At 44.3% G+C, this 14,179-nt stretch overlaps 1 protein-coding gene across 2 annotated transcripts in view; it reads left to right on the plus strand.

The window, feature by feature from the left end:
• LOC134980847 (putative N-acetylated-alpha-linked acidic dipeptidase) overlaps window positions 1-14,179 on the plus strand; it is a 466,241-nt gene that overhangs the window by 316,612 nt on the left and 135,450 nt on the right. For both annotated transcript variants that reach the window (XM_063947838.1, XM_063947839.1), the window contains exon 11: window positions 3,039-3,102. In XM_063947838.1, coding sequence (XP_063803908.1) covers window positions 3,039-3,102 — 64 coding nt within the window. The remainder of the gene's footprint in view (window positions 1-3,038; window positions 3,103-14,179) is intronic.

Genomic DNA, 14,179 nt, shown 5'->3' on the forward strand with positions numbered 1-14,179 from the left:
AGTGAGGAGGGAGCAGTAAGGTGCACGTCTGACTCATTCATGCTCTGGAAGCTGCTTGAGTAACATTGCTTAGCAACCGGGAATGCCGTCTGTGCCCGGCATCCCCGGTTGCCAGGCACCCAGCAGCTCCCGCCTAGCATTGCGCCATCCACTGCTAGAAGCCAGGTGGGGACTGTCAGGCAGGCGGCCGGAAGAGATGAAGCGTCCCAGTTGCCTGCGCCAGGACCTACGTCTATCACGGCCTGCTCAGAGGGTAGTAACACTCCAGCAACTTGGACCTTATTGCATTTACTCTACTGTACTTATTTGAGGCGAGGGGAGCACTACCAACCATTATATAAGTTCACTAAACCCTCTGGCACTATTTTAAACATAGTTTGCATTACCATTAGCAATAAACATCTCAAGGTAATGTGCAGGATGCCCACAACTTTATGGCAACAGATGTGAATGTTATATACTGTAGTGTCTATTAAATACTGCATAATATGTAAGTACAGCATAAAGCAGGAATAAATAAAAAAGTTAAGAAATAGGCAATCTATAATATATAATGTATAATATAATATTCATATATTGTTAAGCAAGGGCGTAGCTACAATAAGTGCAGGGTCGCGGCCCTCCTCCTGCACCTAGTTGCTGAGCCCCGTTGGTTACTCCTATTTCTCAGTTACATCTGCTCTGGTGGCCAGCTCATTCTTTCCCGAGCCCTAACTGATGCAGCAAGGAGGCATGGCTGAGCCAGCAGGGACATGCCCGGACTGTGGCCCAGAGCCGTCTTTTCATATGGGCTCAATGGGCAGTTGCCCGAGGTTCCCAGGAGTATAAGGCCCTAGCCTCATAACTGAGGGTCCCCTTTTCCAGGGGTACCAGATTTTTGAAAATCGTCCCTGGGGAACCGGAGATATCAGACTTCAAAGCAGTGGTCCCCATTCGAACCTGTTAATTGCTCTTCCCAGCCAGATATCTCAGGTTCTGTCTGATTTAGAGTTTTTCTGAGGGTATATTCCAAAAGCTGGGACTCTTCCCTTTTGGTGGACACAGCTTGTCTCTACTATGCCCAGAACCAGAGATATCAGCCTTCCAGTAGCTGGTCCCTGCTCCAGCTCCACACGCCTGGTATGCAGTTTTCTATTTTTGTCGGTGGATTGCTCTGGCTCCTGAACTTTGATCCCCAAGTCCCCAGTACCTCCTGAAAGGTGGAGCTCTGTAGCTTGTTATCTAATTGAAATCTATTTCCAGGAACTGGAGATATCTGCAGTCAAGCAAGCTGCCCTCCCACCGGAAAATTATGAATATTATGCCCACTTCACTATGCACCCCTCCCCTGCATATTAAAAAACCCCTGCCACCCTGGAAGTCATGTACCAGGGTCCCTTCAATCAGCTCAATGCCCGCTTCTAGAGTTTAGTGTTCTCCCTCATGCCTCATATTCCACCATCTGTGCAGTGAAGGAGTAATTAGCAGAATTTACTACTCCAGGTCCTATATGCTGAGCAGAAGACAGAACACACCCTACCACTCGTGGGACATCAAAGCTGCCGCTGATAGCACCCCCACCCTTAGCACTGGAGCATGGTTAGGGGCCCCAGTGCATTGCTTTGCCCAGGGGCCTACACTGCAAGTATGTTGGACTTGTAGATCAAGGTCTTTATTCTCTTCCCCAGGAAATAAAGGGTTGCAAACATCTTGAAATCAGATCACTATATTTTGGCAACCATACTTGATCCTAGGTTTAAGTCATATGCAATGCCTTTCTTTTTAATTAACACAGACTTTGAGATGCAAAGAACTCCTTGTTAGCAAGTTGGCAGCTCAAGTGGCACATGACCTGATGATTTTGTCAGTTTCTCCTGCAACTGCTGCTTCCAGGAAAAAACTTAGGTTTCCCAAGACACTCACTGGTGATGAGAATAAGTCAACTCAGTGCACCAGTGACACAACATTTTGACATCTGTTCAGGTCTCAAAGAATTGCCCAACATTAGTGACAGCTCTGTCATGACTTCATTTGATACAGTAACCATCTATAGATGGTTGATGATTATTTTAATGACAGTATACAAATGAGCATGTCAGACAGTCCCTTTGATTATTGGGAGGCTATTTTGAGCTCATTGTACAAACATGCTTTGGTGTACTTAAGCTGCCCACTCTCCAGTGTGTACTCAAAGTTTTCAGCACAGCCAGGAACCTTGTGAGTGATCGGTGTAGAACGCTACACCTCAAAATGTGGAGAACATGATGCTCATAGAAATTAACTACAAATTCTATGTGGAAGACCTTTCCCACCAGTTACATTAAAGTACAGAGACTTCTGTAATGGTGAATTCCAGCGGGGATGAGTTAATATTACATGACGGTGATGTTAACACTGATGAGGGTGAGGATGACCTTTTCCAACTGTAGAGATGATTAACAACACTGTTAGCTGCCTTTAGCCAATTGGTAGCTTGGTTTATGGGAGCCCAAACAAACCAAGCACTTTAGCCACATACTGTAAGTAGCAGCCCCTGTCGCTGAAGTGCTTGTTTTTTTAAACTGTGCATGTCCTTTTTAATATCCGACATAAGGGTGGGTAGGAGGGCCCAAGGACAATACCATCTTGCACCACTTTTCATGTCTGCCACTACTGTGTGGCAATGTTTTATGCTATAAACTGCTGTGTGCTTGTGCAGCTACTCTGTCGCTTAGTAACCAGCCAGCTCGTGCATCCTTTTGCCAATATTGATGAAAACAATATTATGAGCTGTGAGGTGGTCACAATTATCTGGAATGATTGGAAATTAATATTGAGGTTTATAATACTGTAGGAACAAAAACAGGCCAAAATTACATGATTTTAGCTGTTTTTAACATTTAAAAAAAATACAGATACAAAACCAAAACATGGGGGTTGGCACATATCTCTAATGTTGTCTAATACTAGTCATGATTGTTATACGGGTTTGTTCATTTTTTATTTCTTGGAAGTATGTGAAGTTGGTACTAATTATACACTAGAAAAATCAAAGTAACTAAATCTCACATTTTTTACAGGAGATGGGAAAAGTCTTAGGATCCCGAACTGTGGCTTACCTGAATGTGGATCTGTCCCTTGCAGGTAAAGGAAGAAAGTAGTGTTGGTTAGTAAGTAAATGGATGTTTCTTTTACATATACAGTGGACCTGCTATTCTCACATAGAAATGAATGTTTTTATTACACTAAGTAATTATGGGGGTAATTCCAAGTTGATCGCAGCAGGATATTTTTTAGCAGTTGGGCAAAACCATGTTGTCACAACTGAGGACCTGAGCTGACGGGAGACAGCCTCAGTTGTAGGGGCTGAGATGTAACGGAACCTGGGAGGTTGTATCAGACCCCTAGACATGTAAGTAACATGTAGAAAAACTGCCCGAAGGCGTGACCACGACAACCAGGGTAAAAGTCAATGATGTTTATTTATGACAAACTCCGTAACACAGCAGCAGTAAAAAGAAAACATAAAAATCAGCAGAGGATAAATACAGTTCCTGGGTACTACAGGGTGGCAAGGGCCACAGGGCTCTGGTAGTGTGAGATAGTTCTTATAATCTTCTAGTTGGAAAGTCCTTACCAGGCCCGACTGTAGCAATGGAGATAGCCCAGGATCGTACCAGCTGGTGTTCCAGGAAAAGCTGGGCTGCTGTGGATAAAACGGCTGCTGTGGGTACTGGCTGGAACCAGACTGATGTTGGCACGGAGTGGATACTGGCTGGAACCAGTTAAATAATAAATGTAGCTTGAGAGCGATGAAATATGAAGTGATGTTTGGAGCTTGAGAGCGGTGAAATAATAATGCCGGTGATAAATGATAATCTGCAGAAAAGGGTACCGGCACTTTAAGAAGAGCTGACCTCTGCTGGAAGCTGGATGCTGAAAGCAGGTGGATCTGTAGCTGGAAGCAGATGAATCCAAATGGATAGGAGAGTCAGGCTACACCGCAGGTGGAATGCTGGTGCGGGTCTCTTTAGTGGAAGTGTGGAGATAGGAGCTGGAACCTGGAAAACAACCACAGGAGAGAGACAAACTGGAACTAGGTTTGACAACCAAAGCACTGACGCCTTCCTTGCTCAGGCACAGAATATTTATACCTGCAGCAAGGAAGGGATTGGCTAGGCAATTATGCAGATTAACAATGCAGACAGCAGATTGGTGGAAATGAACAGATGACAGAATCCAAGATGGCTGCGCCCATGCAGACACTTGGAGGGAAGTTTGGTTTGTAATCCATGTGGGAATTAAAACAGTAATGGCGGCGCCGGCCACAGGAGACAGGAGACGCCAGACTGATAAGTGCACATTTAACCACGCGGGCACAGCGGAGGCCGCGGCTGACGTAATCACCACTCTGACATTCTGCATGTAGAAACTCAGGAACAGCGGCGGAGGCCGCGGGAGACGCCATTCCGGATGTAACAGGCGTTGCGGTGACCGTGTCTCAGAGTGACAGGAGAGGAGGCAGGAATGTGGACATCAGTATAACAGATGGGATCCGGTCCTGGAACGCTGAGCCAGCCTTAGGAGGCATCTGAAGGGTAAGTAATGGCGTCCAGATACCCGGATCGTGACACATGTGCACTGCAGGGGAGGCAGATACAACATTTGCAGAGAGAGTTAGATTTCGGTGGGTTATTTTGTTTCTGTGCAGGGTAAATACTGGCTGCTTTATTTTTACACTGTAATTTAGATTGCAGATTGAACTCACCACACCCAAATCTATCTCTCTCTGCACATGTTATATCTGCCTCCCCTGCAGTGCACATGGTTTTGCCCAACTGCTAAAAAATTTCCTGCTGCGATCAACTTGGAATTACCCCCTATGTTTTATGACTGTGCTGTGTTTTTATTAAAGCAATTTACTGTTGTATTTTCTTTTCTTTATTTTATTTCTCTGGTCTCGAGGTTTGATGTATGTAAAATACACATGGTTATGCATAGCTACGTATATATGCATTTACGATATATGTAAAATACACATGGTTATGCATCGCTATGTATATATGCATTTACTTTATGAGTTTGAACAGTGCAAAATCTCAAACAATATGCTACAGAATCTGGCACAAACTACCACAGACCCTCAATCTCTGTATTAAATTCCTAACTTGAGGTATTGGGAAGGACTGTATTACTTGCTGATGCGTGTACTATTTTGCGATGTACAGCAGTGGAAAGAAGTATTTGATGGCACATCAGGTGAATAGAATTAAACAGGAGCTTCAGTTTATTAGTGTGCACAGATTTATACTTTTTTTTTTTTTTAGAACATTTTCATGTATAATGGAAGATTTTCACTAGGGAATTCACACAGGATTACACTTATTGAAAAATTAAAATGCTCGAAATCTTTAATGTTTCTGGTGCATCAAAACTAAAATGCTTGAAATCTTGAATGTTTCTGGTGCATCTGGTGCATTTGTGCTAGTGCACCTATATTGTATCCATAGTACCAGTGCTTAAAGTGGTCCTAGAGAGGTGTTGGAACTCCCCCCCCCCCCCCTCCCCCCAGCGCCCATGCTATAAAGGTATTGCACACTCGCCCATAAAGCGGCGTGGTCTCAAAAATAAAGGGGCGTGGTCACACAATAGTAATAATGCCCACAGTAGTAGCACCCCTAATACTCATAATGCCCACAGTAGTAGCACACCGTAATATACAATGCCCACAGCAGTAGCGCCCCTTATACAATGCCCACAGTAGTAGTGCTCCTTATGCAATGTCCACTGTACTGGTAGTGCCCACAGTGGTAGTGCCCCTTATATAGAGCCCATTGTAGTGGTGCCCCTTATGTCCCCAGGAATGATGCCCCTTATGAAGTGCCCCCTTTCCAATGCCCTCAGTAGTAGTGCCCTCAATAGGAATGCACTTAATGGTAATGACCCTATGTAATATTGCCCCCGGTAGTAATGTCGCCTGTAGTAATGCCCCCAGTAGTTTAGCCCTAGTAGTTTTGCCCCCAGTGGTAATACCCTGCAGTTATGACCCAAGTAAAAAGTAAAAAATATATTTTAAATAATAAATATATATATATATATATTTTAAATAATAAATATATATATATTTTATATATCAAACACTGAGCAACATCCCCAAACAGGTAATTTCAACTTTAAACTTGTCATTTATTTTGTACAGTCTGGACATGGCTATTAATAACAAATGCACAGACAAAAATCTTAAAGCTATGTGTGCAAATGCTAGGAGCTTAGGAGACAAAATTCCAGAGCTAATTGCGATAATGACAAGGGATAACCTGGATTTTGTGGCAATTACAGAGTCATGGTGCAATGAAAATCATGACTGGGACATAGCTATACCAGGATACAATTTATTTAGGAAGGATAGAATAGGAAGAATAGGAGGAGGGGTAGCAATGTATGTGAAAAAAAGCATAAATGCTACTTTAATACAAAATATTGAAGACAAAACTGAGGCCCTTTGGGTCACCGTAGAAACCGGGGAGAAGGATGTTATTTGCATTGGGGTGATCTATAGACCACCAGGCCAGAGACAGGATTTGGACAGGAACCTATTGTTGGACATCACTAAAATGGCTTTAAAGGGAGAACTCATAATCATGGGAGACTTTAATTTACCTGATGTAAATTGGGAGGGGTATTTTGCAAGTTCAGCTACAAGTGGCAAATTTCTACATTCCTTTCAGGGAGCATCTCTCAAGTAATTGTTGCCCACTCGCAAAGATTCAATATTAGATTTAATTCTTACAAATGGTGATAGGATATCTGACATATATGTGGGTGAGCACCTGGGATCCAGTGATCATCAAGCAGTATGGTTTAGTATAAAGACAGGATCCAACTCCTGTCACACAAAAACAAAGGTGTTGGATTTTAGAAATTCTGATTTTGCAAAAATGGGGAGATGTTTAAGTGATTCATTGGCGGACTGGTGGAACTTGGAAGGAGTGCAGGAGAGGTGGGAAAAACTGAAAAGTGCAATACTAAGTGCAACTGATCTTTGTATCAAAAGGGTTAGAAAAAGCACCAGGAAAAGGAAGCCAGTGTGGTTCACAAAAGAAGTATCAACTAGTGTGAAAGCAAAAAAGATGGCTTTTAGGAAATACAAACAGACTCAAAATAATAACGACAAAGAGGTGTATCTTGACAGACGGAAGGATGCTAAGAAAGTGATCAGACGTGCAAAGGCAGAAGCTGAGGAAAAAATGGCCCAGTCAGTAGATAAAGGGGGCAAAACTTTTTTTAAGTATATAAGTGACAGGAGAAAATCAAATGGAGGAATAATAAGACTTAAGACAGAGAGTGAGCATTTGGTGGAGGGTGACAAGGCAATAGCAGATCACCTAAATAATTATTTTTGCTCAGTATTTACTACAGAAGAAGGGATGGTGCCACAGTTAAGTTGCAAGGACATTCATTAAAATAAGGTAGATGAAAGTACATTTACAGAGGAGAAGGTCCTAACAGAACTTTCACAACTAAAAGTGGATAAATCAATGGGACCAGATGGGATACACCCAAGGATACTCAAAGAGCTAAAAGATGTGCTGGTTACACCATTAACAGAATTATTTAACCAGTCACTAAATACAGGTGCTATTCCAGAGGACTGGAAAGAGCAAATGTAGTTGCACTGCACAAAAGTGGAAGCAAGGAAGAAGCAAGTAACTACAGACCAGTAAGCCTTACATCAGTAGTGGGGAAATTAATGGAAAAACTATTAAAAGAAAGAGTTGTGGAATATCTTAAATCAAACCACTTACAGGATCCAAAACAGCATGGATTTACTGGTGGTAGATCATGCCAAACAAATCTTATTGACTTTTTTGACTCTGTGACGAAAATAATAGACCAAGGGGGAGCTGTAGATGTAGCATATCTAGACTTTAGTAAGGCATTTGACACTGTCCCACATCGCAGACTGCTAAATAAACTTGAAAGTGAGGGGGTGGATTATAAAACAGTTAAATGGATAAGAACCTGGTTGCAGGATAGGAAACAGACAGTTGTAGTTAATGGAGTGCAATCTATGGAGGGAAATGTTACCAGTGGAGTACCCCAGGGATCTGTACTTGGTCCAGTTCTCTTTAATATCTTTGTTGGTGACATTGCAGATGGTATTGAAGGGAAGGTATGCCTTTTTGCAGATGATACAAAGATATGCAACAGGGTAGACACACCGGGAGGGGTAAAACAAATGATTGATGACCTAGGTAGGCTTGAGAAATGGTCAAGAACGTGGCAACTACAGTTTAATGCTAAAAAATGCAAAATCATGCACTTAGGTCTCAAAAACCCAAAGGCTAAATATAGTATCAAGGGTACTATAATGGAAACTACTGAGGAGGAAAGGGATTTAGGAGTCACTATTTCAAGTGACTTGAAGGCAGGAAAGCAATGCAACAAAGCAATGAGAAAGGCAAGTCAGATGCTTGGTTGCATAGGGAGAGGAATCAGTAGTAGGAAAAAAGAAGTGATAATGCCACTCTATAGGTCATTGGTGTGGCCCCATCTGGAATACTGTGTCCAGTTCTGGAGACCATATCTCCAGAAGGATATAAATACATTAGAGAGTGTACAAAGAAGGGCAACTAAAATGGTGCATGGCCTACATCACAAAACGTACCCAGAAAGGCTAAAAAATCTTAACATGTATAGTTTGGAGGAGAGAAGAGAAAGGGGGGACATGATAGAAACTTTCAAATATATCAAGGGTCTTAACAAAGTTCAGGAGGGAAACATTCTTCAAAGGAAGAGAACTATTAGAACTCGAGGACATACACTGAGACTGGAGGGGGGGAGGTTCAGGGGAAATTTAAGGAAAAATTACTTCACGGAAAGGGTAGTGGATAAGTTGAATAGTCTCCCATAAGAGGTGGTAGAGGTTAAGACTGTAGAGCAATTTAAACATGCTTGGGATAGGCATATGAATATCCTTACAAAGAATTAAGGTTCAAAAAGGGTTGAGATTACCTAAAGGATAAAAAAAGGGGCATACTAGATGGGCCAAGTGGTTCTTATCTGCCGTCAAATTCTATGTTTCTATGTTTCTAAGTAGCTTACCCCCACCTTAGTTTAGCCTCCCATTGGCAATGCCCCCAGTAGTTTAGCCCCTGTAGTTTGGTCCTCATGTAGTTTGCCTCATGTAGTTTAGCCCCCAGTGGTAATGCCCCCTGTAGTTTAGCCCCCCAGTAGTAATGCCCCCAGTAGTTTAGCCCCATGTAGTTTGCCCCAAGTAGTAATGCCCCCAGCAGTTTAGCCCCTGTAGTTATGCCCCCAGTAATTTAGCCCCCTTGTAGTTTAGCCCCAAGTAGTAATGCCCCCGAGTAGTTTCCCCCCTTGTAGTTAGCCCCTGTAGTTTAGCCCCATGTAGTTTGCCCCCTTGTAGTTAGCACCTGTAGTTTAGCCCCATGCAGTTTGCCCCAAGTAGTAATGCCTCCAGTAGTTTAGCCCCTGTAGGTCTGCTTCCAGTAGTAATGCCCCCTGTAGTTTTCCCCCTTGAATTTTAATCCCCTGTAGTTTAGCCCCCAAGTATTAATGCCCCTGTAGTTATGTCCCCAAGTAGTAATGCCCCCAGTAGTTATGCCCCTGTAGCTAGGCCCCCAGTAGTAATGTGCCCCTGTAGTTTGCCCCCAGTAGCTTGCCCCCTTGTAGTTAGCCCCTGTAGTTTAGCCCCATGTAGTTTGCCCCAAGTAGTAATGCCTCCAGTAGTTTAGCACCTGTAGTTATGCCCCCAGTAGTAATGCCCCCAGTAGTAATGCCCCTGTAGTTATACCTCCAGTTGTAATGTGCCCCTGTAGTTTGCCCCTAGTAGCTTGCACCCTTGTAGTTTGCCCCCTTGTAGCTTGCCCCTAGTAGCTTGCCTCCAGTAGTTTGCTCCCTTGTAGCTTGCCCCCTTGTAGTTTTCCCCCAGTAGCTTGCCCCCCAGTATCTTGCCCCCTTGTAGTTTGCCCCCAGTAGAAGCACTCACACATATGTTAAAAAACAACACACCATACTCACCAACCCCACTCCCGCGTTCAGCCACCGCAGTCCTTCCGGCGTTTGCTCCTCGGCACTATGGGAGAGACATCATGATGTCTCTCCCATAGCGCACACTGACAGAGCTGGAAGCCAGAGCTCAGTAGTGAGCTCCTGCCGCCGGCTTTTGCTGTGGAGAGAGAGACGGGCGCCCGCTGGTAACACAATCTCAGCGTGCGCCCAGCATCTCCGTGTGGCGCCGGGCACACATCATGTTAGGTGAGCTGGAGGAGGCGGAACTGCGTTCCATCTCCAAGTGGAACTGATGGAACGCAGTTCCTCCCCGTTCCGGCTCACTTTAACCCCTGCATAGTACATGGGTTTGTGGGGCAAAATGGAAACATTTGAATACAGATGTAGCCATGCTAATCTAGCCTACTGTTTGCCGTATTTGCGGCAATCCCTGCACGGCAAGTTTCCCTGTGATACTTCTTTATACATGGGCCATAGGAATACGTGGGTGGTGTACTAAACCACAGCCACGTGTACTAGTCGCACACGTGCCTCATGTGGCCGTGCCGCAGGCTGGATGAGCATGGCTACATGTGTAGGATTGGAAGTACACAAATGGTGTGGGATGAAATGAGAGCGTTGCCTACAAAGTACAGAGTAAGGTGCTCCACTGTGACAGGTCATACACAGCAGTGCAAGTACAAGCTTTCATTTAGTAGAACAATATAATTGAAATGAGCGAGGGTGGAGATATGCTTTTACGATCATTCTTACCATGCAGAGAGGTGCACAGATATTTCCTCTCTGCATAAGGAGTTGTTTTCTGCACCAGCAGAGATGCATTTTTGTGCTTCTCTAGATTCTGAGTTGGACTGATCCTGGATGGATCTCTCTTGAGTGAAATAGGAGTGTCAAGGGTATGACATGTACAGTACAGTGAAGCTAAGCCTGTGTCTAACAGTTCTCTTGCACCTAGCATAGGGCAGATACAAGTGCCGCTACATACTAATGATGACAGTTGTGGCATTAGTACTTGCAATGAAATACATATGATCTACCGATGGCTGGGATCCCGGCTGTCATGATCCCAACAGTAGGATCCAAGCCACCTAATAGGCCTGCAGAGGAGTGAGCGCTAGAGGGCCGCTTGCAGGCTCACTTCGCTCGCCACACTGCGAGCACGCTGGCTCACTGCACTCGCCACAGGTTATATTCTCCCTCTGTGGTGTCGTGGACACCCATAGAAGGACAAAAGCTTGTGGCACTGGGATTCCATGGCGGCATTTCATGCCTGTCGGGATTCCGGCGGCGGCATTGTGACCACCGGGATTCCAACAGGCAGTCTCGTGTTCGACTTCCCTTGCAGTAGTGTAAGGTAGTAAATATGGCTTCTGCGGATTCCCTCAAATACAGCCACTTTGCACTTAGAATCAGATGTAGAAAGTGCAAAATGTAATAAAGATGGTCTTGATTTCTCCGTACTGATTATTAATTTAACTAGTAAATGAGATTAAGACAAAAATAATTTTAAGAGAAAATATCTAGGAGATTCAGCATAGAAACATTAGAAGAAAATGTTGGAAAGTTTTAAATGTTGGAAACATTTAGTTTTGTACAATGCTTTCACATTGCTAAAGTGTCCCTGGAGACCAGAGAGTAAGAGACCACCTTCATGTGTAAAGCACCTGTGCTGATCTCTTGTTTAGCACTGGAACGGACCATATAGGAATACAGAGCTTCTCGCTGCACTTGATGAATGACGTGCAAAGACAAGGCATCTATTCAGATTCATCAGCAGCAGCTGCATTATCCCAATTATATCTGCTACCGGGACCGTGATCGTTGTATGGTCTGTTGTCTCCCGGGTGCTCTGGTATGGCACATCGCGGACCGGGTAGACAGATTGTTGGGAGAGGCTGATAAAGACCCGGCGGTCTTGGTGCATGTCGGCACCAACGACAAAGTTAGTGGTAGGTGGGATGTCCTTAAGAAAGACTATAGGGAATTAGGCAACAAACTTAAGGCAAGGACATCTAGGGTAATATTCTCCAAAATATTACCAGTGCCACTCGCTGGTCCAGGGAGACAGAGGGAGATTAGGGAGATAAATGTGTGGCTTAGAGACTGGTGTAGGAAGAAGGGGTTTGTGTTCTTGGAACAGTGGGCAGACTTCTCAGTCAGGCGCCATCTTTTTTGTCGCAATGGATTGCACCTGAATGAGGAGGGGGCTGCGGTGCTGGGGGGCAGGATGGTTAGAGGGTTGGAGGAGCTTATTCGTATAAGTATTCACAGAATTTGTATCATACACTAATAATGTTACTTGCGCTGCATCATGTGTAAGAAATATTGATACACTGTGACATCTTTGGAAGGTTGAGCAGTTATAATAGGAATAACACTAGCAAGATCAGATTGTAGCAAGTAAACTGGTAACATCTAGATGCTGGAATTGAATTGCAGAATTATATAAACAATGACATCTGCTTAATAAATGTCTCTCTCACAAGGGAAATAAAAGGGACACAATTTAGTAAAAATACATAAATAAAACCATTTTGGGAAAAAAAATTATATATTACTTCTATGACTTAAAAAACCACACTATTTGATGAAAGGCACAAATAGCGCTATGGTCCAAATATAATATACAGGTTGAGTATCCCATATCCAAATATTCCGAAATACGGAATAGTCCGAAATACAGACTTTTTTGAGTGAAAGTGAGATAGTGAAACCTTTGTTTTCTGATGGCTCAATATACACAAACTTTGTTTAATACACAAAGTTATTAAAAATATTGTATTAAATGACCTTCAGGCTGTGTGTATAAGGTGTATATGAAACATAAATGCATTCTGTGCATAGACTTGGGTCCTATCGCCATGATATCTCATTATGGTATGCAATTATTCCAAAATACGGAAAAATCCGATATCCAAAATACTTCTGGTCCCAAGCATTTTGGATAAGGGATACTCAACCTGTATCACTGCGATTTTAATATTAGCAGTTACTACAGCGTACATGCCAATGGTGAACTTGAGTGATTACCTGGGAATATTACTGATTGAACCTGGTACCCAATGATATAAGACAGGCACAAATCCATCTTAAGATACTCTACTGAGGTTCATATTGAGACATATATATTTTATTTTCAGTATCAGAAATCAGCAGGGACAAGGAAAAGAACCAATCAGGGCCGTAACTACGTGTGTGCCAAGTGGGCCTGGCACACAGCGCAGTTGCCCTGAGGGCGCACGGCCAGCGGCATGTAATGAGTCAAATTGACTCATTACATGTCGCCTCTGCTGTGTGCGCCGTGCGCCGCCCCGCTGTGGAGGGAGGAGAGAGCAGCGCCGGGCATCGGACAAGGAGGAGAAGGGAGGGGGACTGGAGCCGCAGCAGAGCTATTTCATTGGTAGTAAGCGCCGCTGCAGCTGTCCCCTCTCCTTCCGTATTGGCTGCCCAGCGCTGCTGTGGATGCTGGGATGCGGTACCTCCATCCCAACATCCACAGCAGCGCCGGGCAGCTAATACGGAAGGAGAGGGGACAGCTGCAGCGGCGCTTACTACCAATGAAATAGCTCTGCTGCGGCTCCAGTCCCCCTCCCTCCTCCTCCTTGTACGATGCCTGCACCGAGGAAGATGCCAGCACGAGGAGCCTGTCAGCAGGGAGATGGTAAGTATCTCTCTCTCTCTCTCTCTCTCTCTCTCTCTCTCTCAGGGGGACACCGTCTGCCATAATGTGTAAAAAGGGGGACTGGCTGCCGTAATGTGTAAAAAGGGGGACTGGCTGCCGCAATGTGTAAAAAGGGGTACACCGTCTGCTGTAATATGTAAAAAGGGGACCTGGCTGCCGCAATGTGTAAAAAGGGGGCCTGGCTGCCGCAATGTGTACAAAAGGGGGACTAGCTGCCGTAATGTGTAAAAAGGGGGCCTGGCTGCCGCAATGTGTAAAAAGGAGGACTGGCTGCCGTAATATGTAAAAAAGGGGACTGGCTGCCGCAATATGTCAAAAGGGGAACACCGTCTGCCGTAATATTTAAAAAGGGGGCCTGGCTGCCGCAATGTGTAAAAAGGGGGACTGGCTTCCGTAATGTGTAAAAAGGGGGACGCTGGCTGCTGCAATGTGCAAAAACGGGGACACCGTCTGCCGTAATGTGTAAAAACGGGGACGCTGTCTGCTGTAATGTGTAAAAAGGGG

This window comes from Pseudophryne corroboree, chromosome 12 (assembly GCF_028390025.1).
Source record: "Pseudophryne corroboree isolate aPseCor3 chromosome 12, aPseCor3.hap2, whole genome shotgun sequence".
NCBI classification, from domain to species: Eukaryota; Metazoa; Chordata; class Amphibia; order Anura; family Myobatrachidae; genus Pseudophryne; species Pseudophryne corroboree.